Below are 25,389 nucleotides of genomic sequence, written 5' to 3' on the forward strand. Positions count from 1 at the left end.
GCACCGGACAGGCCGCAGGGATGAGCGGCACTGCTGGACAGGGGACAGGGGCGAGTGAGAGAGAGAGAGAGGGAAGAAGAGGGATGGCCGGACGGGCACTGGGAGAGGGAGAGAGAGAGAGAGAGAGAGAGAGAGAGAGAGAGTTTTTTTTCGAACGCTCGCTGGGAGGGAAGGGTTTGGGCGCTGCTTGAAAAGGACGGGTGGGGCGGTGGGGGTAGGGTTTGGGCGCTGCTGGAAAATGACGGGCGAGGTAGGGTTTTTTTTGTTTGGGCGGACTTATATACATAGGTACGAGTCGAGTACCGAGTCGAGTACTTCTAGACTCGTACTCTACTCGTAATCTAAACGAGTCGTGGAAACCCGCTCGTACTCGGTTCTAACTCAGACGAGTCGAGTACGAGTCGAGTATTCCGAGTCGAGTCGAGCGAGTACTCGAGCCTTAGTCTACTCGTGTACAGCTCTACTTACAGGTCATCCAAACAGAAAAACTAACTTACCTGTAAGTGACTTACAACTTACATCCAAACAGGTTACCTGGAAGTAACTTTCACTTGTAAGTGACTTACCGGTAAGTCACTTACAACTTAAAATAACTTACACGCATCTAAACAGCCCTAAGGAAGAGGAGCAAGTTCAGTTTTAGCAGGCAAGCTTCGTTCGATCTGAAGCGCAATGCGCTGCGTTTCAGCTTCGGGCGGCAGTCGTAGCTCGATCCGAACCGTCGGGACAAAGTGGTCAAGGAGGAGCTGACGGTGCCAGAAAATCTCGACTCGACGATGCAGCTGCTGTTTTTGGCGTGTAAAGGCGATGTGAAGGGCGTGGAGGATTTGCTGAACGAGGGCATTGATGTAAATAGCATCGATTTGGATGGGCGAACTGCGCTGCATATTGCAGCTTGCGAGGGACATGCTGACATCGTGAAGCTGTTGTTGAGGTGGAGAGTCAACATTGATGCCAGAGATCGGTGGGGTGGCACGGTAATTTGTACTTATCACTTGTAGTTCATGTGACGTCTACCATACACGGGCCTGCCTGTGTGATCAGAACTGTTGATCCCATGAGCCTCCGCTGTGAGTGGCCATGGTGGAAAAATCACACCGATTACACCCATCTGACCATCAATGCAAACCATTGGCCCTTTGAGTATTTGCAGGCCGTGTGCAGGTCAGAGTAGGGCCCGCTGAAGCTGTGCATGCCATCACTATGGTGCGCACCAGTGAACAGTTCTGTCAACAGAGGGTCGTCCCATGACAGTTTAGGTGTTGTGATCTACAATTTCGTATACCAAATCTGCATTTTGAATGTTTTATCTTATAATTGTTCCAGAGATTATGTTTGTTTTTTTAGAAAGAGATGTGGTATATTTTATTTTCGGTGCTCCCTTGGTGGGCTAGATCTGAAGCCAGACGAGCTACGGTGGGCTGTCAGTGGGTCGCCGGCACAGGTTGGCGGCTGCCGGTGGTGCATTGGCACCTTTTGGTGGTCACCTGCGGTGCGGTAGTGCTGGCTGGTGGCTGACAACTGTAGTATAGAACCCCCTTGAGAAGGGAGGAAGAAAAGGAAAATGGAAAAGAATAAAAAAGAAAAAAAAAAAAAAGGAAGGGGAAAGGGAAAGGGGAAGAGGAAGAGGGGATGATGGACGAAGGTAGGGCAACTAGGGTTGGAAAAACTCTATGGCTCATATCATGTAAGAGCATGAGTAGGTCATTTGGGGAAAATTGATAGTTAGGGAGCTAATGACTTCCCTAACCTATTTAATTAAGAAAAAAGTATGGTGTCCCGAGGGAGCAATGAAAATAAACTACACAAACATTTATTTCTCTCTAATAATTTTAACAGTTTCAGTACATGTTCTGAATTGATTAAATTCACGGAAGATGAATTTTGTTATGGGTTGGTATCACAGAATTTCTAGGCAGTTACCTCTGTAAGTGCACATGGGTGATCAGAACTGATGATCTTGTGGGCCAGTGTGTGGATGGGCTAAAGACCAAAAATACGATTATCGGACAACTCTAAAGTTTGATCATCCAGTTATCGTGAGTTTTTCTGGTTAAGTTAGGTTCATCACTCCATTTTGAGCTATGGTTCCTTTCTTCAGGCCACTAATTGGATGGCCACTATAGTTCAATTCCCTTGCTCTTGGAGTATGGGTTATCCACATCGTGGCCTACTAGATCAGATTAAAAAATTAAATCTGGCACTGTTCATTAAAAAAATGTCCCAAATTTTTCAAAAAAAAAAAAACCAAGAAAAAAATAAAAAGAAAAAGAAAAAGAGATGAAAACGTTAATTTAGTGCATGCATGTGACTATAGATCTAAACTCTATACATGTATTTGAACAATCTACATTCCAAATATTAAAAAAAGAACGCTGAAAATTATATAAAAACTAGGAAAAATACAAAAATTTTGAAAAATTATACAAACATGGCCAAATCAAGCACAATTCTAGTAAGATTTGGCAGATTCAGTAATATAATGTTAATTCAATATATTTGCAGAAAGAAAAAACAAAAAAAAATAATTTTTACCCCTTTTTTTTATTTTCCCCTAACCTTCAAAGATTCCCCAAAATCTAGTCGAAAATGGATTAAAAATAGTCCCAAGAAGCAAAAATATTTAAAAAGTGAGGGAGAAATGGTGAAAAGTTAGAAAAGAGTCCCTTGGAAAGAGGCTTATATATGTTGGACCATAATGGTTTGTTTGGGGCTGTTACAATTCGATTTTTTTTGGGGGAACGGGCCATTACCGTTGTGGTTTGATTTACAGTTTCGGTCATGTGATAAATGCATGCGTGCATAAAATTGAATGTGCGGCTCAATTCAAACCGAACAACTATGACCCCAGGCGCCAAGATAAGCAGATACAAAGTATGTGACCGAGATTGACGAAGATCGGTCGCCTATTCAGCCACTCACACAATATGTTAAAATGATCAGGTGATAGTCAGAATGTAGGGTTTGTCTTTTGATAATAGGTTATACTTTTGCCTTCCGTACGAAAGGACTTTTTGATATAGATAAAAGAAGAACAAGCAAGGAATTCTTATAGTCGGTTGCAGAGAACAACTGCAAAACACCTTTTCCTGGATGAAAAACTCTGGTTAATGCTTGAACTGAATCTAGCGTATGAGTGTAGACTCAAATTACAGCTAAAGTTAACACCTACTTGGTTACCATTGTGGATTACACTAAGGAATGTAAATAGCAGATAAAAGTAAAGGATTACACTATGGAATGTAAGTGACTTGTGAAAGTTAAAGGGTTACACTAAGGAATGTAAAGGATAGATAAATGAAAGGATAATGGAAAGATAGATTTGGTTGGTTTGGTTGGTATGAGACAATTTGTTTTGCTGAATTCATTTACTATTTATATCCTTAATTCGACCATCTGAATGCTTCCCACATTCTGACGGTTGTTATAACCATTTTAACACTACTTAACCCTCTCTACTTCTAAACTTGCCATTTGTCCTGTAATCACTTCAGCACGATCACTCTTCACTCAATCACTTAAGTAAATGACGTGACGTTGCTTGATACGCTCCAACTGTATTACCTTCATCTTCGTTTATCCCTGAAAATCTTCAAATACACCATGCAACTTGATCCTGATTACAAGTAACCCATTATAATTGGCTTTCGCAAGAATTGACAACAATAGGGATGAACATTGCCCCCCCCCACATCACTTTGCCTTTGGAAAAAAAAAATGTGAAAGCGAAATGTGACCCCTCATAAATGCAAAAGTCCTTCGGTACATGTAGCGACGCCACAGCAACCGTCTCTAACCAATGTAGTCCCACATGTTAGCTCCAACTACCATTTTTTCAAAAGAAGAGTTAAGCCTGTTGCGACGCGTGTACATGTATTGTATAAAACGAGAAATTAATGATGCCCTAATAAATGCTCTATATCCTCTGCCGATATAAGTGTCGTTTCAAACGTTCTCTCTCATTCCACGCTTTCTTCTTTATTGTTTCTCCTTCGAATCTTAAATCTTTCTCTCCGATTTTAACGATGGCTACTTCATCGTCTTCTGCTCCATCTTTCCATCTGGATGATTTAATCACTGTATTGGACGCACTCTTCGAGAAATGTTCCAATGAAATAGTCTTCAAATCACCGATCAGAGACTATTACTATATGGGACTAGCATTCTTCCCTGGAGTTAAACCTGAAGAAATCAGTATGATGGACCCTCTATTCCTCAACTATCCAAGCGAAACAATACTGATTCAATCTGAATCTGTCCTAGAGCCATTCAATGCTCTGAAGAATCCTCTATCCTAGCCGAAACCTCTACTAGAATGGGACAACTGGTTCGATCGTGTTGTTGCTCAATATGAAACAACATGGAGGAATTTTGGCATTTACGAATGCATCAAACTCTTCATGTACGAATATCCATTGGATCCTGACAGCGATGTCGACATTCTGGAGCCCATCTACCAACACATTCTTCTTTTGATGCGGCCCTATGAGTCTAACAATCTTGGATGTTAAAAATTTGACCTAACTCATTCCCTTTGACGAGATTGTCTTCCCCAGCTTCGCTAAGTAAAAAAACCAAGACACTTTACCAATTAGGCCGACAATGCCCATTCACACTTCATGCATGTTTACCACAAATATGAAGTCCCGGTCGAGTATGAAGAACACACGACCTTCTTACTGCTCTGGATTTGTTGACATTTACTGTGTGAATGCTCTTTAGATCACAAATGAATATGTCCAATTGGTCGAGGTGCTCGCACATGTTCGAAAACTTGCTCTAGCGCCTTTTGTACTTGGCCACCTGTACAGGGGTATTTTTGAGATTATCATCAAAGGTTTGTATCTTGGAGGAAGATCACAATGGCTTCTCCAGATGTGGATCTATGAATATTTTGGCTCTTCTCTTGTCATGGTGTTCCGTATCTGTTACGATATGCCCGTAAAGGCCGATACATGTAGGTAATGGTCATGACCATTACGCGATACGGGGGTAAAATGGGGCGGTTGGTTTTTTGGGACCGTATCGGCCGTTACAGTGGCCATAAAGACCGTCACGGGCCATAATGACCGTTACTCTTTTAATTGTCGAAAAACCACCATTTTTTTTCTATTTAAATTCATTTTTCTCTTCATTTTTTCACTTTTCTCATTCCAAAAACTCTCCTAGATCATTTTACAATAGATTTCGACCACTTTTACTATAGTTTCTAAGATTAAAACCGTAAATTAAAGTAATTTCAATGAATAGAAGCTCCAAGGGTTTTTTTTTTTTTTTTTTTTTTTTTTATAAATTTGAAAAAGTAGCATTTATGCCTTTTTAATGATTTCTAGTTCTAATGCTTGATTGTGATGTGTAAACATTAAAGACATATAATCATGTTCATAAATTCACTAAACAACCCGATACAATACTCTCACCAAAGAGTAGACCGTTACACTACCATAAACATGATCAAAACAAAAAATGAATATATATTTGGAATATTTACATTATTCTGGATTTTCTAGATATTTTTTTTTTTCAGAATTTTTTGAGCAAAAGAAAATTTTCAACCGTTACAGGTGTCGTAATGGTCTTTATGCCCCTGTATTGGGCTATTGGCCATTATGGCCAATTCCCGTATCGGTAATGGTGGTGACCGTTATGGAATACCTTGTCTCTTGTACATTCTCCCATTCATTCCGATGTTGTTTATACTTCTTATGATCACCGTGTTATTCATTCCCCTAAGGAGATTCGTACATTTTCCAGCTATATGGGCTCCCTATTCTTTCCTCTCAATAAAAGCAAACACAATCTATCCTTCACCTGATGCAGGACGTGAATTTAAATATGATATGCAAGATTTCAGACTTAGATCACACCAATTCAGAAACAATCACACAAATTCCACATCCCACATGAAAGTCCAAACATTCAATTAAATGGGAATCTATGCGGATCCAGGCCTACACATGTTAGGGCTGGATCAATGAAAATTATGAACCAAACAATACTTAAAGGGAAATAGAAATCACCCACACATGTATAAGAATCAGTCCCTAATCCAAGGGATTCCCCAATCTCAATTCAAGGAACCCTAGGATGAGAAAAGAGGCAAATCAATTAGGGATAATGTAATCTAGGGTCATGATTTATGAAATCATATATAAAAGAGAGGAAAATAGGAAGAAACTTGAACCCGAGACAGTCCGTGCTTGTGGACAGCGAGCCAGGTGCGGGTGCACGTGCGTCTGAGGCTAGCCGCACGTGTGGTGGGGGACGGAATCCAAAAATGGATTCCTAGGCCTTGGTCGGCCAGGCTTGGGCTGCAAAACCTCCAAATTTGACGTCGATCCGAGCTCTGGTCTGAGTGTGGTGCTCCGCTGACGTTTTAGCTTGCCCGCGGGCTGAAATCTGGAAACCTGCTGTAATGAAGAAATCTGATGCAACAAAAGGGACGAATTTGAAGTACGGATGGTGGGGGAAGATGGAAAAAAAGATGGAGGATGGGGGTGAATTGGGATCGATGTGGCTTCGCACCACGGTAGTTAGCCCTTCGAAAAGGGAGGGCTTCGCACCCACTTTTGAATTCTTCCACAACTCACGAAGAGAGCAGAAAAATAAAGCAGGAATTTTTTATTAACTTCAATGAATCAAAAGAACTACAAGGGGTGCCTATTTATAGGGAAAATCCTATACCCCAAAACTCGCACCATGTTGTATGGACCCTTTTTCTGTATAACTCATGAAAACTTATAAAACAAAGAGGTTTGAAACTATGATGGTATTTGTAACCAAGGCTGAAGTAGTTATTACTGTCTCCAGGTTAATGTTAATTTTCTTGGCAATTCTGTTTGAGCCTTGAGGTCTGGAGTGATTCTCTTAGGGTTTTTTGGACTTGGGATCCGGGGAAAAAGACGGAAGAATTTCTTTTAAATCTAATAGGGTGGGAAATGTTGTTCCTATTAAAATGTCATTCCAAGGAATTGGTTGAAACGAGAACATGTTTCTGCTGTTTGTTTTACAGCAAAAATTTCCTTGAAAATTGGTTTAGTTTTCCACCTCCTTTTTAGCAGTGATGTTCTTCCATGGAAAATAGACTTGGTTAGGCTCAAGTCAACTAATGGATCATCTATCGATGGGCCCCACATGGAAACACACATGGATAGGATCGACTAAAAATGGGCTCCACATGGTTAAGATCGTATAACAATGGGCCCCACATGGAAATACACATGGTTAGGATTGATTAACGATGCCTGCATGGAAATATACATGGTTAGGATCTTGTAGTGATGGGTCCCACATGGTTACTTAAGATCATCTATCAATGAACCCCATGTGGAAATGCACATGCTTTAGATATGGATGTGGAATTTGGAAATTTATTTCCGAAGAAAATATTTTCGAAGCTAACTAGGGAAATTTTGTTTTCACTGAAGTGTGCTGCACATCCAACCAGGTCCTTACATTAAAAGTGACTTCTAATATGTTATCCTTGGAGGAGATACCAAACGCAAAACAACAACAACAACAACAACAACAATTTAAAATCCAGTGGAAGTTTCCTAAGGAAAAACAAAGCAGTAATTTGGCTGCTAAGGTGTGAAATATGATCCCTCAGTATGATATTTCAAAACAGAAACAATGATATTAACAGAATATATAAACACAAAATTACAAGATAAATTAGAGAATCCATCACTACAGATTGTTCTTATTTGCTACAGTATTTTCCTGGCACTACAGATAATCTCTTAATACAAAAATGGTAATAGATACATTGATTAGCATTCAGCCATAAGTTGAACCATATCAATTTTACTAATATTCATTCTCCTTACCATTTATTATGATGACATCAAGAGATAACAGCATACTTCATACAGGTGATTAAGCAAACTGAAATTGGAGGTTAAAAATTGTAACTTCCAAACTGGAAATATAGTAAAAAACTAAAAAAAAACTTACTATTTTTCCCCCCTTTAAACATAAATGTAAACCCAAGGAGAGGTGAGATGGTAGAGTCAAGAAGAGAACCTGATTCACGAAGAGGCGTCTCAAGGCAAAGCAGATCTTTGCTTATCGAATCAAAGTAGAGAAGAAGTCTCTGATCCCGTGGCCGGTCAACGTTAGTCCGAGATCGTTCTGTGAGAGGGCATGGTATCTAAGCAAAACATTTGGGGGAAGAATGGAAACTCATCTTACCCTCTGCCAATTCTTAACCCCTTTTGTGACAGATTTTCCGGAGGGACAGTTTTTGGGGAGGAGGCCTTTGTTAAGGAGGTGGTTATTCCAAAACTCAAAGGTTTTGGTCAAAGCAGGCAATGTTGTTGAATCACATGTGTCTATGCGCATATGGGATCGCACAATTGCATATGCGACCGCATATTTTTTTGTTTTATTTTTATTTTTTTAAAAATTTTAAAAAATTGAAATTTTTTTAAAAATTCAAAAAAAAAAAGTAAAAAAAAGGAAAAAATTAAGGGTAACTTTCCTAAGATAATAAATAACTAATTTTACATATTTAAAATATATTTGAGAGAAATAAAATCAATTAAACAATGAATTAAATAACAAGTGCTTGAATCTTGATCTTTCAACTTCTGAGAGAGGGAATGTAGGGGAGAGAGAGACCACTTGGAAGTAGGAAATATAAAAGAGAGAGAGAGAGAGAGAGAGAGAGAGAGAGAGAGAGAGAGAGAGATTAAAACCACTTGGAGTCAAGAAATGTAAGAGAAGAATAGAGTACAAGAGTTTTGGAGTAAGAATATTGCAAATGGGGGAGGTTTCGAAGTCTTCTTTTAGAGAAAAAATTATTATTATTATTTTTAAATTTTTTATTACTATAAAATAAAATAAAATAATGTGCCAACCGTTGGCCAATATTCGATCGCATATGTTGTATGCAATCGGATACGTCGCATATGCGATCACATATTTTCGCATATGTGGCAGATCGCACATGTGATCTGCATATGGAATCATAAGTGGAGTAGCGTTGTTTAGCCTTGTTCAGCTTCTCATTGGAAAAGGCCAGAGGATGTCCCTCTTGGCTTAACAATCTGCCTATGGCAATTCCTGACACGTCACATGCTACCTCAAAGGCTTTGGTAAAGTCAGGTAGACGCATGATTGGTGCTTCCGTTATCTTCTTCTTAGCTTCTGAGAAAGCCTGTGCTGTGGCTCTAGTCCATTGAAACTCCCATTTTCGTATGCAATCTGTGATGGGAGCCATAATCGAGCTAAATCCACGGATGAACCGCCGATAGAATGTAGCTAGGCCGTAAAAGCTTCTCACGTTGTGTATGGTACACGGCTTAGGCCAATTGACAATGGCCTTGACTTTCTCAGGGTCTGCAGACATACCCTTTGACGATACAATGAATCCCAGGAAGATAACATGGGAGGTCAAGAAGGAACACTTTTTGAGGTTCGTATAGAGCTTTTCTGTGCGCAAGGCATTGCATACCTACCTCAAGTGCTCGATGTGCTGGCTACGGGACGTACTATAGATGAGGATATCATCTAAGTACACAACTAAAAAGTTGCCCATAAAGGGTCGCAGCACCTGGTTCATCACCCTCATAAACGTACCTGGGGCATTAGTTAACCCAAAGGGCATAACCAGCCACTCATATAAGCTGTCCTTCGTCTTGAAGGCAGTTTTCCATTCATCTCCTAGGTGAGCACGAATTTGGTGATAACCAGTCTTGAAGTCAATTTTTGAAAAGATAGTAAAGGTGGCCATCATGTCAAGCATGTCATCAAGCCTCGGGATGGGAAGTCGATAGTTGATGATGATTTTGTTTATGGCTTTACTATCAACACACATGCGCCACGTACCGTCTTTCTTAGGCGTAAGAAGCGCGGGCACGACGCACGGGCTCAGATTCTCACAAATGAATCCCTTTTTAAGCAATTCATCCACATGCCTCTTCAACTCAGCATGCTCGATGGGGTTCATTCTGTAGTGAGGGAGGTTTGGTAGGGTCGCCCCTGGGACGAGATCTATCGCATGCTGAATGTTTCACATTGGTGGAAGCTCCTCTTGAAGGTCCTCAAGGAAGACATCCCGAAACTCCTCTAGGACCAGACGAGCCTCCTAGGGTATCCCCATAGCAACCTTAGGTGTATTCTCCGTAGCTAGTAGGCCGTACACCATACTTCCCGCCTTGGTCTCTCTCTCAAACTTTTTAGTATCTATGATGTGGAGAGACTTTGACTGAAGCGCCCTTTAACTCTTAGGACCGCCTGGGGACGCAACATCTTTCGCTCCTGTAGACGATTTGGGAGGGCACGGGCTTAAGACAAGCTTCTTTCCTTCATGCTTTAATACACAATTATTCGTATGCCCGAATATTATGACATCTTTGTCATAGAGCCATGACCTTCCCAAGATGATATGACCAACGTCCATCTTGACCACATCACACCACAACTTGTCCTTGTATAGTCCAAACTCAATCGGAACAAGGCATCTCTGGGTCACAGGTAGGGATGTCGCATCCACCCAAGAAACTCTGTATGGGTTGGGGTGAGGGACTGGTTTCCCCAAGCGACTCAAAGTAACTGGGGAAACTACATTCTCATAGCTCCCGTTGTCTATGATCACTTTGTAGCTCTTTACTCCGCAGTTGGTGTAAGTGTGGAAAATGGTGGTTCTGCGCAAATCTTCGCTTTCCTTCCTCTGGGTCACGACGCACCTCACCACTGCAAGTGGGACAACCACAGTATCATCTTAGGCATCATTAGCCAGTTCAAGGGAGGGTATAATGATCTCATCATCCTAGTCACCAATCAACTTTATCTGCCACTTCTTTTGTGGGATGTTCAGAAACAAAGGCAATGTGCCTACCCTTATTTGAATACTCGGCAGCAATGTAACCCATGCCACCATAATGGTAGCACTGCCCTGGCATCGTGGGCCTAGTACTTGGTCCAGCCATATTGTTACTTCGATTTTTGTTGACTGGCTGGGTGCCAAGTTGAGCTCTGGGTTGAATTCCGATCTGGGGTCTCACTCCCTACGGAGCTACTCTAGGCGTAGTAGGTTGAAAATCAATCCCCCTCACATTGGACTGGCGCACATAGTGCTCTAGTTCCTGCACCACTTGGTAAGCATATTCCAGACTAGTGACCATGTGAAGCGTGAGCTCCCGTTGAAGCCATACAGAAATGGGAGAGAACCACAGTAGGGTCCTCATCCATATCACACCTCATCATATATTCATCAAACTTGGCACTGTATTCCGTCATCGTCATGAATCCTTGGCGCAAAATGTGCCATTGATACAACAACCTCTACCTGTAAGAAAGGGGAACATACTTCTCTCGCAACAGTTCTTTCATTTCAATCCAAAAAAGAACTGGCCTCCCTCCACATCATTCACGGCGACGCTCCACATTTCATCAATATAGTTTTGCCTGACCCACTAATTTCATCTTGGCGAAACCGACTCGTCATGGGTTTGGCAGACCGTGTCACTCAAAGAAGTGGTCCATGTCTGCTAACCAGTCAGAAAAAACTTTGGGATCCAATCTCCCATCAAAACCGGAGGCGTCAATCTTGATGCCCTTCATGACCCTAACAATAGGGTCCTCGTGCTCATGATATCTCTGGGGGTATTGACGACACGCCCCATCATGTCCCTTTCATTGGGTGGGAAGAATAGGATCACGATTGTGTGCAGGTGGTAATGGATATATGATGCGGATAATAGTGGTGCACCCTTTAGAGTGTACCAGAGGAGGAGGCGTCGCCGACAGAGTACCAAAGCAGAGGAGTTGATGTGAACGGACGACGGGTCCATCGGACCCACTTTCTAACGCGTTACAAGTGCAGGAGCGGCATGGCCGCACCCCGATCATAGATCCATGGGTCTGATTTTACACCCTTCCACCCTGACCATAGATCCATGGGTTGGATTTCACACCCTACCACATGGGTGTTTTAGTTTTGGACTTTTTTATTTTTTTCCTTGTTTCGGGGGCTTTATTCCAACTTTCTTTATTTTTCATCTTTTTGTTATTTTTCTTATTTCCAGGGGCTTCACACCTTACTACATGGGTGTTTTAGTTTCGGACTTTTTTATTTTTTTCCTTGTTTCAGGGGCTTTATTCCAACTTTCTTTATTTTTCATCTTTTTGTTATTTTTCTTATTTCCAGGGGCTTTAGTGCACTTTTACTTTTTCCATAGCTTATACATATGTTGTGAGGAACCCTATTTTCATTATTATTGAATGAATAAGAATTCATCTATTTTCTTCCTCTTTATTCAAGAGATTAGAGTTTCAGGATTGGCCCTTGGGTGTTGAGGATTCCACCCCGATTTCGGGTTTCCCTCTTTTTAAGATCTTTGAGGTGCAAGAAAAGGTAAGAATCATCCGCTTCCTTTTTTTTTTTTTTTTTTTTGACGACAAAGGACCTATACCTTCTTCATCTCGAATCCCTCATCCTTACCCCTTTCGTTTCTCTTTAGATACCCATTTCTAGTTCGAACGGAAAAAATGGATGGTTAGTCAGTAGAATCAGATCCAAGCTTACTCGTGGATTGACTTATGCTAGATCTGGGATATCCTCATATCCCGAGGTCCTCCATTTTTACTGTTTATGTGATCTTATGCTAAGGGACATGATCTTGACGAACAAACCTCATCTTTGTGTTGAGATTTACCTAATCCCTTTGTTTGGAAACAGTTAGTTAATTGGTGTATTTATTTGAATATTCTTTAATCTGATTATGCATGTATCTAGGGTTAGGTTATCACATGTCCCTGCATCAATATACCCCATCGTGCTTGTTGCTAGGCTCACAGACCTGGCCTGTGCCCAAACCATCCCTAGGCGGATCAGGGCCCATAACTTGGACTGATCGACAACCTCGGTGTCAAGGGTCGCTTGGGCTCCTCCACCTACAGTGGCGGTTGGAATAACAGCCTCTAGATGCACAACTCTCTCCTCTAGACGCATGAACCTACCATCCTGATGCGCAAACTGCTGCGCGATATCATCCCTCAAGATTCGAAACTGTTGATCCATTTTCTTAGTTAGGCCCTCCATAGCTTTGGCAAATTGATCGGAGTCCATGGTGTAATGGAGACCGAATCCACGACCAGTGCACGTGGGCATACACCGGGAATGACAAGTGAATGGTCTTATGTGCGAGAAAGGGTAAAAACGATGATACCAATGCAATACAACTACCTTATATGGCCTAGATCTATATGGGGACTCAACAAAACCTAGGAAAAAAGGGCTAATTAAACTCAACAAAATATGTCCCCTACTCTACTCATTTTTATTTTTTTTGGGCAAAGGGGTTCTTTAGAAAATTCTCATCAAAAGATAAACTGACCTACGTTAAAAATCTAGTCTCTGATACCAAAATTGATGTAGAGACATGTGATGACCTAATCCTAAATGCATGTATAATCAGGTTAAAGAATGTTCAAATAAATACACGAATCAACTAATCGTTTCCAATAAAAGGGATTAGGTAAATCTCAACACACAGATGAGACCATTCCGTTTGGATCAAGCCCCTTAGCATAAAATCATGTAAACAGTAAAAAGGGAGTACTTAGGGATATGAGTACATGTTTACATGAGTCAGTTAACTCGTTAGCTCGCTCGGATCGACTCGGAAAAGCTTGACTCGACTCGGATTGAAACTGTGTTCGAGCCGAGTCGAGCCAGTTTTAATGAGCTTGAAACATTTCGAGTCAAGTCTGAGCTGGACCTAGCTCGACTGGACTTGCTTAGGCTCAGATCGACTCGGATCGATTTTTGAGTCGAAGTATATATAGGTTTTTTTTATTAAAAAAGCCCTTACCTGTTCTGCCAACCCTAACCCCAGTGGCCAGCACTCAAATCCTCTTGGTCGTCCGTTCGCCCAAATCCAAACCAACTGTTTGATGAAATGACCTAACCAAGTGTCGACTGATGGCAAGGAAGGTATGTATGTGAAACAAATACCCCTTTTTCTTAATTTTCATGTTGCCTACGAGGTGTTTGATGAAATACCTATAAAAACCGCTGTCGCTGTTTTATAAAAAGTGAGAATTTGAGATGCAGTCCATGTGTTTGCGAAAATGCCGCAGAGGCGAACTCGACTTGATCTTGGCTTGAACTAGCCCGAGCTACTGACCGAACCGAGCCGAGTTCGAGTTGGGGTCGGCAAGTGGCCGAGCCGAGTCGAGCTATGCCAAGCTCGATTCGGATCGACTCGTGTACACCTCTAGATATGAGGATATCTTAGATCTAGCATAAGTTAGTCCACGGTCAAGTTTGGATCTGATTCTACTGACTAACCATCCCTCTTTTCCGTTCAAACTAGAAGGGGGATATCCAGAGATGAACAAAAGGGGTGAAGAATGAAGGGTTCGAGATGAAGAAAGTACAGGTCTTTTGTCATTAAAAAAGGAGGATGATTCTTACCTTTTCTTGCACCTTGAAGATTTAGAAAGAAGGAAACCTGAAATCGGGGTGGAATCCTCAACACCTAAGGGTTAATCCTGAAACCCTAATCTCTTGAATAAAGAGGAAGAAAACATACGAATTTCTATTCATTCAATAATAATGAAAATTTGGTTTCTCACAACGTATATATAAGCTGTGGAAAAAGTAAAAGTGCACTAAAGCCCTTGAAAATAAGAAAAATAACAAAAAAGATGAAAAAAATAAGAAAGTGCAATAAAGCTCATGAAACAAGAAAAAAGAACAAAAATATGTTTAAAACTAAAACACTCGTGTGGTAGGGTGTGAAATCCAACCCATGGATCTATGGTTAAGGTGCGGTCATGCCGCTTCTGCACTCATAGCGTGTCAGAAAGTGGGTCCGATGGACCATCCGTCTATCCACATCAACTCCTCCGCTCCGGTACTTTATCAGTGATGCCTCCTCCTCTGGTACACTCTAAAGGGTGCACCACTGATGTTCGCATCATTCTTGTTCCTTTTGTTCTTGCTTTGGCACTATCTCAATGCCTTTTCAATGAAAGTTCTAGTTATCTTTCAAAAAAAAGTTGGGTGGATAAAACAAAAGTTGTTTTCAAAATTTTATCGTAAAAATATGATGGGCCTTCTATAATCATGGGATTCACAAGTTTCATGAGTAAGTATTAATTGTCTGGATCATGGGCTTTCTAAGCTTACTGGTATGTGACCTTCGAGCAGGAGTTGAGTGTTTTAGGATCTGCTATAATGTGAATTTGTAGGGAACTTTATGTGTGTTTACATTTGTAGGCTATCCTTGTAATCTTGTTGAGTACCATATCTTTGTTTCATATTAATTTAAGTGTAGTCATTAGAGCTAATGCTTAATTTGTTGCCCTAAATTCTCCTTCTCTCCTTCTTCCCTGTTCCTCACTTTTCTCTCATTTGTAGCAAGTTTGAGGACACCCGCACGCACGCACGCGCACACACACCCGCACGCACGCACGCATGCGCGCGCACACACACCCGCATGCACGCATGCATGCGTGCGCACACACACAGGGAAAAGGTACTATGAGGTCGATCTCAGGGGAAGCAACCCATGAGGTCAAGCTGTGTGGGCCCCACCTTGATTCATGTCGGACATCCACCCCATCAATCAGATGCACCTGTCCATGATGGGCCATGAGCCTAAACATTAAGCCAATCCATAACTTAGGTGGGCCACACCACAGACAACAATTGAGAGTGGATGACTACCCATTGAAACCTTCATGATCATTTATAGGGCCTATTTTATGTGTCCCACTTGGATGAGGGGTCACACCAAGTTTTAGCTGTATCCAAAACACAGGTGGGCCCCACCAAGTGCTTTGAGATGTTTTAGGCGTGATTTCACAGGGTTTTAGATGGTGTGACCGACTTGAGTTTTGGATACGATCGTTTTTTAGAATATCCCATAACCCAGAGGGGACCCACCAAATGCATGGTGTGGATGTTCGACGTAGATCATGGTGAGGCCCACACAACTCGACCTCATGGGAAGCTTCCCATGAGGTCGAGCTCTGTGGGCCCCATTGTGTTGGGTGATGAACATCCGTCCCATTAATCAGATGCACCCTTCCATGGTGAGCCATTGACCTAGAAATCAGGCCAATCCATGACTTAGGTGGGCCACACCATAGACAACAGTTGAGTGGATGCCGCCCATTGAAACCTTCCTGATTGTATATAGGGCCTAGTGAGATGTGGTTTAGACATTCAACCCATCCATGTGTGTGTTCCACTTGGATGAGGGGTCACACCAAATTTTAGGCCAATCTAAAACTCAGGTGGGCCCCACCAAGTGATTTTAGATGTTTTAGGCCTAATTTCCTATGATTATAGATGGTGTGGCCCACCCGAGTTTCAAATACCATATATATATGAGAGAGAGAGAGAGAGTCCCATGGTGTTGAGCAATTTGTTTTAGAGATTCACTCCATCCATTGGGTGTGAGCCCCTCAAGCTCTAGCAGGAGGCTAAGAGGGGAGCCAAACCAATAAAACCTTCCAGATTGATTGTGGGGCCCAAGTAATGTGTATATGCCATCCAATTCATTCATCAGTGATGGGGACATCATGCGCACACGCGCACGCACACCACCTCCCCTATGCACGTACGTACGTAGGAGGACCCCACCATCGATCTGGCTCGATGACGACGTCCAGGGAGAGTCTCCTAGCTAGAAGATGAAGTTTTGGTTCAAAAGGATGGACCCGATAGTCAAGAAAAGCCCATCATGGGATCTCATGATCGTGGCCCACTCGTCGGATTGATTTCATATTTTAGGTTTTGCTTATTGTTATTATTTAGAACATCGTGAACGCTTTAGATTTCTTTGTTTGGTTTTTATTTTAGTTTACTTCATCGCCAAGTAATAGGTTGCGCACATGGTGTGAGTTTTTGGGGTATAGGGTTTTCCCTATAAATAGGCACCCCCTGTAGTTCTTTTCATTCATTGAAGTTTAATAAAAATTCCTGCTTTATTTTTCTGTTCTCTTAGTGAGTTGTGGAAGAATTCAAAAGTGGGTGCGAAGCCCTGTCTTTTCGAAGAGCTAACTACCATGGTGTGAAGCCATATCTATCCCTATCCCCCCCTACCCTCTTCCATCCATATCTCTCATCTGCTATCATCATTATTGCTTTGAATTTCTCAGCTTTTGCAGCTATTCATCCCCCTACAGCCAGTTTCCAGAATTTGGACCTGTAGGAGGGCTGAAACTTCAGTGGAGAATTACGCCTCGACCTTACGTTAGATCGTCGTCAAACTTGAAGGGATTGGAGGTCTCTCCTGGCCGACCGAGGCCTAGGTGTCACTTTGTGGATGCGGGCTTCCATCACACTTGTGGCCAGCCCACCTGCGCAAGTGCGTCAGCCCTGGGCCACCATCTACACGCAGGAGCTTTCTCCGGGTCAGGTTTTCCTCTGATTTTCCTCTTTTCATTCTTATTTCCTAAACCTTAGCCTTAGTTTGCATTAGCCCTAATTTATTTGCCCTTTTTTTTCACCCTAGGGTTCCTTGAATTGAGATTGGGGAATCCCTTGGATTAGGGACTGTTTGCTATGCATGTGTGGTTGATTTCTATTTCCCTTTGAGCATCGTTTGGTTTATAATTTTTATTGGTATAGTCTTAGCCTGTGTAGGCCTAGACCCGCATAGATTCCCCTTTACTTGAATGTTTGGACTTTTTATGTGGGATATGGAATTTGTGTAATTGTTTCTGAACTAAGGTGATTTTAAGCCTGAAATCTCACACATCATGTTTAATTTCATGTCCTGCATCAAATTTGGTATCAAAGCTTAGGGTTCTTATAGGGGAATACATTATTTGTTTAGGGTTAGTTGGCGCAGACCATGTTTAGAGTTCTTAGGCATGATTTTAGACCGTTCCCTCTGGTGTGATCCACCTGAATTTGGATCAACCTGATTTTTTGGATCAAGGGTTAAGGTGAGGTGAGTAGGTGACGTATGTGATGGACTGAGTGGATGTCTAACACAGATCATGGTGTGGCCCACTTTGCTCAACACTGTGGAAAGATTCACAGATGCGTCTTCATACAAAGAATCTGGGTCCAAAGTAGCTTTGTTTTGTTATTGGGATACTTCTGGTTGAAAGCTTTCTATTTTTTGGTTGTAATGGAATAATTCTCACTCCCCAAGAGCTGTCCTGTTGGGAATTTCTTCATGGATGGTTTTTTCACAGTAGATTGTGTCAACTTGTTTGTTAATGAATATTTTCAATTATCTTAAAGCTATGCCATTCTTTTTTGTTTGTTTTCTTATTCTTATGTTTACTTCTGCTGGAGCAGAAATGCTTTCAACCATAAGCTGACATTGTTAGCAAAGGTTCGTCATCCTAATGTGGTTCAGTTTGTGGGAGCTGTTACTCAAAATATACCCATGATGATTGTTTCAGAGTACCCTTCAAAAGTAAGCCTTTTCACCTTTATAGTACAGAATATCTGCTGTGAACATTATGCCATACAAGTTTTAGTCTAACTTTTTGTTTCCTTGTGCTGTCTCATTCTATTACATTTTATTCTGACTAGGTTTTCTTGTTGAGTGGTGGTGTTCCCTAATATGTTAATTTCTTAAAAATCGTTATATGTAAGCGATCAGTTATTTGGTTATACTGAAAGTGCTATGGTGCATTTTTACAAATCAGTTTATAAGTATATTGTCCTTGGTAGAGTGGAATGGTGGAATGTTATTTGCATGACCCCAATTGGTTGGAATGAGGCTTTAGGTGATGACAATGAGATGATGATTTATTTCTTTATTTATTTATTTTATTTTAAATATAAATTATTATATCATAACTAGTAGCTCTTATACCGTGGTGATTTTCAGGGCGATCTTGGAAGCTACCTTCAGAAGAAAGGATGTCTGCAGCCTACTAAGGCTCTGAGATTTGCCCTTGATATTGCTAGGCATGTTCTACTCTTGTTTAAAAAAAGTTTCCCTGAAAATCTATGAATTTTAGCATGCTGTGTTTCAGTGATAGACTTTTTCTGTTGTTTCTTATATTAATTTATCGGTCCTGACAAATTTCAGTCCTTGAGGATAATGGTGCCCCATCAGTTGCTGAGATAGGGCGAGTGGGCACCCCCTTGACCCATCACTTTTCATGGTTGTGGCCCTTGCTTCTTGCAGACGGGCAGCTGAACTAATTTGCTAGACTCGGATCTTTTTCTCTTCTTGAAATTGACCAAATTGTTTGCTTAAGAAGTTACTTGTTTATACTTGTTAAAAGTGATGTGTGCAAATATGCGTGGATAGCATTTCTTCTAAGATAACAGGTTCAAAAGCTATTTAATTCAGATAACAATAAAATGCCTTCAGATGGTGACTGCATTGTCTTCTGATCATGTGGAGTGTTTCATTTATATCCAAACAATCAGTGGAAGTTTTTATCATTGTGCACCTATGATTAAGGGATGATAGCCATTTCAAGCACACAAACATAATATAAAAGTTCAGAAGTATCGTCATCATCAGTTCCCTAAAAGCTGGTGACATTCCCTTGGGCCCAATTTTGTGGAAAATTTTAATTTCTTTGAAACGTATTTTCACAGAAATGCGGGGAAATGGAAATGAGATGTTTGGGAATTTGTTGATTTCCTTAAAAATTGATCTCATTAATACTTTTTCCTGACACATATTTTTCATTTGTTTGCAAGAAATTGAGAAATGTAAACTAGTCAAATCCAAAACATAGGGAGTATGTTTTCAACTAGGAAAAAATAACAAGAACAACTTATCGGGGGAAAAAATTTGAAGACGTTTCAAACCTCATAAAGAAAGTAATGGCTGAAAACATTTGAAAGGATACCTTCAACAATCCCCTAAATGATTTTGAGGTGAATTGTAAGAACCCTTGCTGTCAAAATATTTCCACTGTGTAAGGAAGGTTGTAATGGTCGGCCCAAAAATGTGTTCATTTGAAAGGGGAAACCTCACAAAAAAAAAAAGAAGAAAAAAAAAAGAAGAGAGAAAAAAGAAAAATGCATGATACTTTGATTAGAAGCAGTGGGTGTGGGAAGGGGTCCTCAGTTGATTGAAAATGGCGATTATAGGGACGAAAGGAAAGAGATGACCAACATCAGTAATGATAGGGACAGAGTTTATGTCAGGGGAGCACTCCCGTAAATAATGAGTCTCTGAGAATTTCTTCTGTGAAAATTGAGTGAATGTATTGAGTTCCATGGAGGAAATGCTTTTGGTCCCTTTTTTTGTTGAAAGGAAATGTGTGGAAAATGAGTGACAACGGAAATGATACATTTCCACAATCTCACAAATTTCTGAAATGGCTCATTTCTGCAGAGATGCATTTCCTCAATTGCATTTCAAAGCTCCCCAATGGAGCCTTGTAGAAATAGAAGGTATGATAAGCATAACATCATTGAGAATTTTCAGTTATCTACTGAAATTTCTTGATTAACATAATCATTCAAGAAATCACCAAAAGGTCCAAAAGGATCTTTACTCAAGCATCAAGTTGTGGTGTGGCATCAATTAGCATATCCTATTACTATGCTGTTTATGGAACACCAATACCCTTACTGATTGTTGTCATTGGGTATATGTCTGGAAGGAATATCAGAACATCTCTTATTCTTTACTCAATGGGTGTGATGTTTTTGAGGGACTATCAAAAAGCCAAATTTTTTAGCCTCTACGATGGCCGGCTGTGGAGCCTGGGTAAAAGAGAAAGGTTCATCTATGCTGGGAAGCTGATAGTAAAGACTTTTTCCAATCTTCCATTTCAAAGCCAACCCCAAATTGCTGGGAAAAAGTTAAGGTTACGATGAAGATTTTTTCAAGGCACTGACTGATTGTTTCTGAACAGTCCTTGCATGGAATAAGGGTATTATCTTCCCTTCATGTCAACTTTTTCGTTTCATGTATCCGTGGACTTTATCTATTATGAGGGTATTATCATTCTCCTATGTCAACCTTTTCGTTTCACATATCCAATGGATTTTCTGTTGTGACCCACATAAGCATACTTAGTCATGGAGTACATAGTACTCTGGAGTTCAGGTAATATGCATTTTGATGCTTATTCCCCTTTGTTACACATCCATAATCTTGCATATGCACAATTTGTCTAACATATCTATGGATTTTATCATTTTGTGTATCCATGGATTTTCTGTTCTGATCCACAAAAGCATATGTAGACTGTCCTGCAGTACACGGTACTCTGGAGTTTGGTCTAGCATGCATATTGATGGTTATTCCACTTTACACATCCATAATCTTGCACATGCATAATTTGCCTGATATATTCTCCATATGGTGTATAACTCTCTCTCTCTCTCTCTCTCTCTCTCTCTCTCCCCCCCCCCCCCCCTTTGATGCATTAGACATCAGCTGTTTTTTTTTTTTTTTCCCCTTGCTCTTGCTAGCTTGTATATTGGTCATGCTAGGTGGTAGTTGCATTCAAATCTTCTTTTGTCATAAAATTTTCCAAATTGTACAGGTTATGACTTTTTCTTATACGCGGGCTGTTTTCCTGTATTCAGGGGTATGAATTATCTTCACGAATGCAAACCGGAACCCGTTATCCATTGTGATTTAAAGCCAAAGTAATGCATCCAAATGTGAGAGTAATTAACTTTGCTAGATAGAGTTGTTGCAAATTCAATGTAATTTGTACTCAGTGGGGTGTACTGCTCTTGATTATTTGAAGTTTTGGTTAGGTTCCAGAAATATTTTGCTGGATAGTGGAGGCCAGTTGAAGGTAGTAGGTTTTGGTTTGGTCAGGCTGTCAAAAATATCACCTGACAAAGCCCAACTAGCTCCAGGGGCTCAGATTGACAGTTCAAGTAAGTTTGCTTCATAAGCCTATTGAATACTTATACACTCTATCAGCTCCAAACTTTAAATAAATGGTCCTGTGGATTCTGATATTTTCATGTTTATAACTATGTGAGTAGTTCCTAACAGTAACTCGTACTTGAGAAGATCAATGATTTCTTAAATGGGATTTGATTAGAAAAAAAATGAACTGAATAGATTCTCCAATTTATTGTTGTTTTGTTTTGAGTAGAAATCAGATCTAATATCTACAAAATGGTACTAAATAAATCCAATTGGGTTGAATGGAAGTTCAGCAGCGAAGTTTTATAGTTTCTGTCTAGTGCTTTTATTTTGTATAATAAATGATATCAAATATGAGGATCAGAGAAATATGTAATGTGGTGTGTAAATGCATTTGATGGCACCAATGTTTCAACCATTAAGAAGTATTAACAAATGATTCTTTTATAGGCACCTAGGTGTACCCAATGTTCGAGTTGTCGGTATCGCTGTAAGTTTCGTTGGCCGGCGATAAAGATATAATATCGTTATCGCCGATAATATCGCCAATAACCGGAAATGCGGGGAAAAGGGGGGAAACATGGTGAATCGGTGGAATTTTTCAGTGAAACTCAGGACATGCCTAAATACACATATTTGCATATTCAAGAATAAAAAATTGCCAAAAGAATGTATTAAATAATAAGTTTTCACTGAATGGGGCCCAAAAAGTATGCGCTCCCATAATAAATCACTAGAGTAGTAACCAAAATGAGTTTATATAATACAAATGCAGCTAGCCTATAATAATTAAGACATGTAAAAGTAAATGAATTCAAAAAGTACACCTTTTTGGTCATATTTCACTCCACATGGAGTGACGGGGTGGCTCGTAGTCAATCAGATCCCTTTGCAGTTGGGCGTGGTACTGTTGCCCAACATGTTGGCAGTACTATTCTCAGGTCATCCTCTGCTTGTACCATTTGAGGAACTCTCTTATGTACCTCTGATAATTGTCCTCCCCGAATTGTATGAGTATGCCCAGATGTGGGTACTGCGTGACATACATGACGACATTGGCTAAGTAGGGTCTTGAGGAAATAGATCGAGTCCAACCTTGACTCCCTGATAGTATTGTTGCCAGTCATACAAGTACTCGTATATCCTCCTGTTAAAGGGTCATGACTCAAAGAGCTATCTGTCGGTTGCCTGTATCCATGGGTAGACGAGTCTGATTGAATGTTCGAGTCGCCATACCCATACCCGTGATATCCCCCATGTGCATAAGGTGGGACAGAGTTGGAGCTCATTTGCTTTGAACCAATGTCCATAGATGACAAGCTATGTGCGAAAGCATTAGCCGCGACCCGTTCGACCTTCTTTTTTGAACGATGCTCGAAAATATGTGTGGACTTCTGATGCTCTCACCCTGGATGGTGGACGAGATCCATGGTCATCGTCATGAGTGGCATGGTCTAATTACTGCTCCTTAGTGAACTGGCAAACGGATTGCTAGCTCTAACCTGTCGTGTACCCTTCACCATTGCTACCTCCACCTCCACCCCGACTAGTACCATCTACATCAGTGCCGGTGCCTCCATCCCCTCCACCACCATTATCATTGTCGTCGTCGACTTGTCGTCCCCATGATCAATGTCAAGTGGGGGTCAAGTCTTATCATCATCGCTCACTACAACTTGATGATGGGGAGGGGGCCCTGATGATGCTTCCTCACCCTCATTGGAACGTGCCGAACTCCTTACCAAAGGATCAAAGAAGTTTGTATCTGCCCTTTATTGGCTTACTAACTGGTCAACATCGATACCAAGAGAAGCCGCTTCCACGGGTACCTGTGGAGCAGGGCCTCTATCCGCATCATCTAATCAACCGACTTGAACCACTCATAAAGTGGGTGCTTAGTGTTGTTACGTATCTGTGCCATGGTACCTATCGATAACAAGTCGAGCTGGTCCGAATTTGCCTCCATGTCTCGGCCTTCTTGCAACTGCCTCTCTCTTAATTTTATATTGTAATGGTAGTAGATGAGCTTATGCAATTATCATATGCCAGCCTGTTTCTTTTGCTAGTGTGTATGAGTGACCACGTGCTCCAATTCCTCTCGCATGCTGAAGAGGATAAAGTCTGGGCAAGAACACGAATTGCCAATAACTGCAGTGCAGGTATGCCGCCTCCATACATCGCCCACCACTTGCTTATATAACCATGAGGAGTTTGTTTTAGTTTGAAGTTTAAACGGGGAATGCAATTACCCAACCATATACCATACTACATAAGTAAATAAATTAAAAATTATACTCACACGGCATCATCGTTTTTTGTCGATGCTTTTGCTAGTGTGGATGAAAATGTACCCCTAGCATCCCTAAACTACAACACCTATAAACATGGATTCGCAGGTCACCATTTTTAACTACCCATATTTATAGAGACTAAGAAAATCTGCTCATTAACAAAATATGCTCAAATTGTATTACCTGGTCACTGAATTCTGCTTGCGCCGACAATTCAGGGAACAACCTTTCAAACACCTCTTGGACAGCCATATTCAAATAATCTCTCATGGAGCCGACGCTTGTAATGGAATTTGGGATTCAAGTAATATGCTGAAATCCAAATATTATTTACTCAGTTGCTTAAAGTGTAAGTGGAAGTGATAAAAAAATACAGGTAAACATAACAAACTTACTAGCCTGGTGCAGTGGATCTTCGAGGGTCTTGGTGAAATTGCACGTGGTGTAGGATACCATGGCTATGCGTGGAAGCTTGGCGGAGCTATAAAATGAAGGCTATGTCCCGGGGTGGGTGGGAGTGATTACGATCAAATAAATTTGTGTCAGTTAAACATACAATTGTTTAAACTAATTTTCAATTAAAATTAAGGCAATTAACTCTAAGGCTTCCAAGCCAATAGAGGGTCCAATCACATAGACTATAAATGATATGCTAATGAAGCAACTAGTCTATAGTAAACAAGATAGTGTACATGTGTGTGTAGGATGTGCTATCTATCAAATCCTAACATTCATCTAATCATGCATAAATATAATTCATCAATTAATCACATAAACATAATTAAACAAGTGCTTAAAGACAATACCAAAGATGTGCCCTACCATGATGAATTTGTTTCATTCACGCCGTCCATCAATTTTCCTAGATCATTTTATGGTATGATCCCAAAAACGAGGAAGATGGAAATCTCAAGTGGACCACATCACAGGAAACATTGCCGATTGAAGGCCCACCATTAAAAACATATTGGGGGTCACAAAAGTTTTGGATCAAGCTGATATTTGTTTTTTCCTTTCATCCAGGTCTGTATGACCTAATTATCAGGTTGGATGTCAAATAAACATTACAGTGGGTCCAATGTTTGAGTTATCGGCAAGAAATCGATAATATCGCCAATATTATCGGTGTCGCCTGACCTGCGATACCAAAAACCCAATATTTCGTTTCTCTTCTGGATGTCGCCGATATTTTCGATATTATCGGCGAGATTTTCGGATCACTGGCCAAATCAGCCAACTAACCTGTAGATTTTGATAAAATAGGCAAAACAAATGCCGTGTTTTCGGCGACATAAGGCGATGACCCT

General features: G+C 40.8%; 2 protein-coding genes across 3 annotated transcripts in view; both read left to right on the forward strand.

The window, feature by feature from the left end:
- The first annotated feature begins 776 nt into the window (after positions 1–776).
- LOC131247054 (integrin-linked protein kinase 1-like) lies at positions 777–7,746 on the forward strand. Its single transcript, XM_058247500.1, has 3 exons — positions 777–977; positions 7,448–7,588; positions 7,735–7,746. Exons 1-3 carry the CDS (start codon positions 777–779, stop codon positions 7,744–7,746), a joined length of 354 nt encoding a protein of 117 aa, XP_058103483.1.
- Positions 7,747–17,843: 10,097 nt separating this feature from the next.
- Positions 17,844–25,389, forward strand: part of LOC131246087 (integrin-linked protein kinase 1-like) — an 84,395-nt gene continuing 76,849 nt past the window's right edge. Inside the window, exons 1-4 of one of the 2 annotated variants that reach the window (XM_058245953.1) lie at positions 17,844–18,395; positions 18,816–18,895; positions 21,494–21,556; positions 21,678–21,796. In XM_058245953.1, the coding sequence (XP_058101936.1) occupies positions 18,366–18,395; positions 18,816–18,895; positions 21,494–21,556; positions 21,678–21,796 (292 nt within the window). In that variant the 5' untranslated portion in view covers positions 17,844–18,365. The remainder of the gene's footprint in view (positions 18,396–18,815; positions 18,896–21,493; positions 21,557–21,677; positions 21,797–25,389) is intronic. The other variant, XM_058245952.1, reaches the window with a different exon arrangement.

This window comes from Magnolia sinica, chromosome 5 (genome assembly GCF_029962835.1).
Source record: "Magnolia sinica isolate HGM2019 chromosome 5, MsV1, whole genome shotgun sequence".
Lineage (NCBI taxonomy): Eukaryota > Viridiplantae > Streptophyta > Magnoliopsida > Magnoliales > Magnoliaceae > Magnolia > Magnolia sinica.

Excerpts from the sequence above, each read along its gene's own strand:
- LOC131247054 (XM_058247500.1), top strand. The coding sequence starts at position 777 with ATGCAGCTGCTGTTTTTGGCGTGTAAAGGCGATGTGAAGGGCGTGGAG. Across the intron at positions 978-7,447 it reads GAGATCGGTGGGGTGGCACG|GTCCTTACATTAAAAGTGAC; the intron begins GTAATTTGTACT and ends ACATCCAACCAG.